Consider the following 2,745-nt stretch of genomic DNA (forward strand, 5'->3'; position numbering starts at 1 on the left):
GTCCCCCAGGTGGTCCCACCTAAGGAGCTGGCGGTGTCTCCCTCCCCCACGGGCCCCCGGGACCCGGCCCACCCCGCCGCTGGCACCGACAGCGGGACAGGCCCAGAGAGGGCTAAGGGCTTGCCTAAGGTCGCACAGCAGCCGGGGTGGCAGAGCTAAGAGCAGAAACCAGACGTGGCTCAGCCACAGCCGCGGGCGTGGGGTCTTCCCTAGGGAGCTGGCAGTCAGACCCTGGCGGGGGGTGGGGTGCCCGTCTGACAGGCCGGGACCAGCCCTCCCCAGCGCTGCCCTCTGCGTGGACGCCCATTGTACTCAGCACAGACAGTGGTTGGGAAGCGGGGACTCACAGCCCCAACCTCTCTGCCCCCCGCGCTGCCACCAGCGCCCTGCAGAACAAGTGGGTGTTCCTGGCCACCTTCGCGGCCGTGCTGGGCAACTTCAGCTTCGGCTACGCCCTGGTCTACACGTCCCCTGTCATCCCGGCCCTGGAGCGCTCCCTGGATCCAAACCTGAGTCTGACCAAAACCCAGGCCTCCTGGTTCGGGGTAAGGGCCGCACTTTGAGCTCCTAGGGGCGGGGCAGGGGGTGGAGGGACCCCCTGGGCTCTGTCCCCAGCTAGGGACCCCCTGACACTCAGCCTTAGAGCCCCTCCAGGGCCCTGGTCAGGCCTTTGCCACACCCTCCAGGCTGGGGGTGGAGGGAGTGATGCCCAGTGGTGCCTCTAAAATAAAAGGAGGAAGTGAGACAATGGAGAAGGCGTGGGAAGGGCAGGTGGGGAGGCGGCCCTTAAAGTCTCCACCCTGTGGGTTGAGGGTTCCCAGACCCCACCCCCTCGGAGCTGGGCTGTCACAGCAGGGCAGACAGCACATTCGCTAACATAGCACATCCATGGGGTACGGAGCCACCTACTATGTGCCAGGTGCATGCTGGGCACTTGCCCTGAGGGGGCTGCCATCACTCTCCCTGTCATGAGCGAAGAAGCTCGGACAGACCGAGTGCCCGGCTCACTGACCGGCTCCCACTCACTGTGCTTCGGGGGAACCCAAGAACCCCCGAACCTTAAAATCCCAGGGGCTTCCGATCCAGAACCCTCCTGTCTGCTCCATTCCAGTTTTAGACATTGACACGCCCGGCTGGACGGCACCACTGTGGCCCGTGCCCCCTCCTCCCCAGAGCAGGGCTCCCTGTGGTGGGCTCCTAGCAAATGGCCCGTCCACATGCTGCTTGTGCACCTCTGGCGACGGGAGGCTCACTGCCCTTCAGGGCCTGAGTCCCGCAGAAGCAGCTGTCTCTGGGCCCCGATGCGGGGGGCGGGGGATGCGGTGCCCAACCACGCCTGCCCGCCTTCTCTCCAGTCCGTGTTCACCTTGGGCGCCGCGGCCGGGGGCCTCAGTGCCATGGTCCTCAACGACCTGCTGGGCCGGAAGCTGAGCATCATGTTCTCGGCGGTGCCCTCGGTGGCCGGCTACGCGCTCATGGCGGGCGCCCGTGCCTTCTGGATGCTGCTGCTGGGCAGGACCCTGACGGGCTTCGCGGGAGGGCTCACAGCTGCCTGCATCCCGGTAAGGCCAGGCGGGCCCCAGGTCCCCTCGCAGCCCCGTGGCGTGCCGGCCGGCCTCCAGGCCCCCCGGTCAATGGGGATGTGTTTGCAGCTCATTCAGGGCCCTCTGTCCTCATGCCCCCAGCTTCCCCCACTCGGACTCCCCAAACTTCCTACCCTGTTTCCTGACAGTCAGATAAGTTACTCAATTAGAGAAAATCTACATTGAGCAACAGGGAGGAAAGGGAAGTCCCTGCCCTGGCCCCCAAGTCTTACCCACCACTCCCTACACACCCACTAGGGGCTGGGCCCGCCCAGCAGGGGAGCAGAGACGGGATCTCACACTCCCCGTTTCAGAGCCGAGTGCTTCTGCCCCCCTGACAGTTAGGGAAACTGAGGCCCAGGGGAGGTCATGAGGTGAGTCACGATCAGGACGAGGGACCCACCGGAAACCCCACCCCCCTCTTTGCAAAGATCGCCACCGCGGCCGCCTGGGCCAGGCCTGCGTCCTCACCACAGGCCGGTGGGGGGTCTTGCAGGTGTACCTGTCAGAGATTGCTCCCCCCGGCGTCCGCGGGGCTCTGGGGTCCACGCCCCAGCTCATGGCCGTGTTCGGGTCGCTGTCTCTCTATGCACTTGGTAAGACAAGCGCTCTGCACCTCCTTGTGCAGGATGCGGGGGAGGGGGGGCCTGAGCCGATGTGGTGGGAAGGGAAGCGATGTGCCCCCAAATGAGCTGCAGGCTGGGAGGGGAGACACCTGGCTTCCCGGCCGCACCGCACAGTGTACCCCAGGCAGCTCCCTGCCCCTCTGGTCACGAGACCCCCCTACCTGGGCGGGGGCAGCTCTGGGCCAGCAGTCTCGGTGGGAGATCCACATAGAAGGGGGATCAGGGCAGCTGGCTGAGGCCAGGAAGGGGTGGGGGTGGAGGCCCGGCTCTTCCTTGCTCAGGCCACCCCTCCATCGCCCCGCTGTGGCCTTGAGACCCTCCAGGGCCCTGGGTCAGGGGCCAGGCCATCCCTGGGGCCCCTCCTGGTCTAGAACACAGAGGGCTGGGTTGATGGGGCAGATGCCCATAGGAGGTGGCGCTGGGAGTAGCCTTGAGGGCAGGTGAGGATGCTCGGAGCCCAGGGGAGCGGCTCCGCGTCCAGCCGGACCCCAGCTCCTCCCTCCTCCCCGCAGGCCTCCTGCTGCCGTGGCGCTGGC

The 2,745-nt window shown here is 66.6% G+C and overlaps 1 protein-coding gene across 1 annotated transcript in view; it reads left to right on the top strand.

Annotated features, from left to right (window-relative positions):
• SLC2A6 (solute carrier family 2 (facilitated glucose transporter), member 6) overlaps positions 1-2,745 on the top strand; it is an 8,385-nt gene that overhangs the window by 2,173 nt on the left and 3,467 nt on the right. The window contains exons 3-6 of the mRNA XM_014544223.1: positions 139-545; positions 1,356-1,562; positions 2,080-2,179; positions 2,722-2,739. Of these exons, the coding sequence (XP_014399709.1) occupies positions 139-545; positions 1,356-1,562; positions 2,080-2,179; positions 2,722-2,739 (732 nt within the window). The remainder of the gene's footprint in view (positions 1-138; positions 546-1,355; positions 1,563-2,079; positions 2,180-2,721; positions 2,740-2,745) is intronic.

The sequence above is a fragment of the Myotis brandtii genome, unplaced genomic scaffold, assembly GCF_000412655.1.
Source record: "Myotis brandtii unplaced genomic scaffold, ASM41265v1 scaffold357, whole genome shotgun sequence".
Lineage (NCBI taxonomy): Eukaryota > Metazoa > Chordata > Mammalia > Chiroptera > Vespertilionidae > Myotis > Myotis brandtii.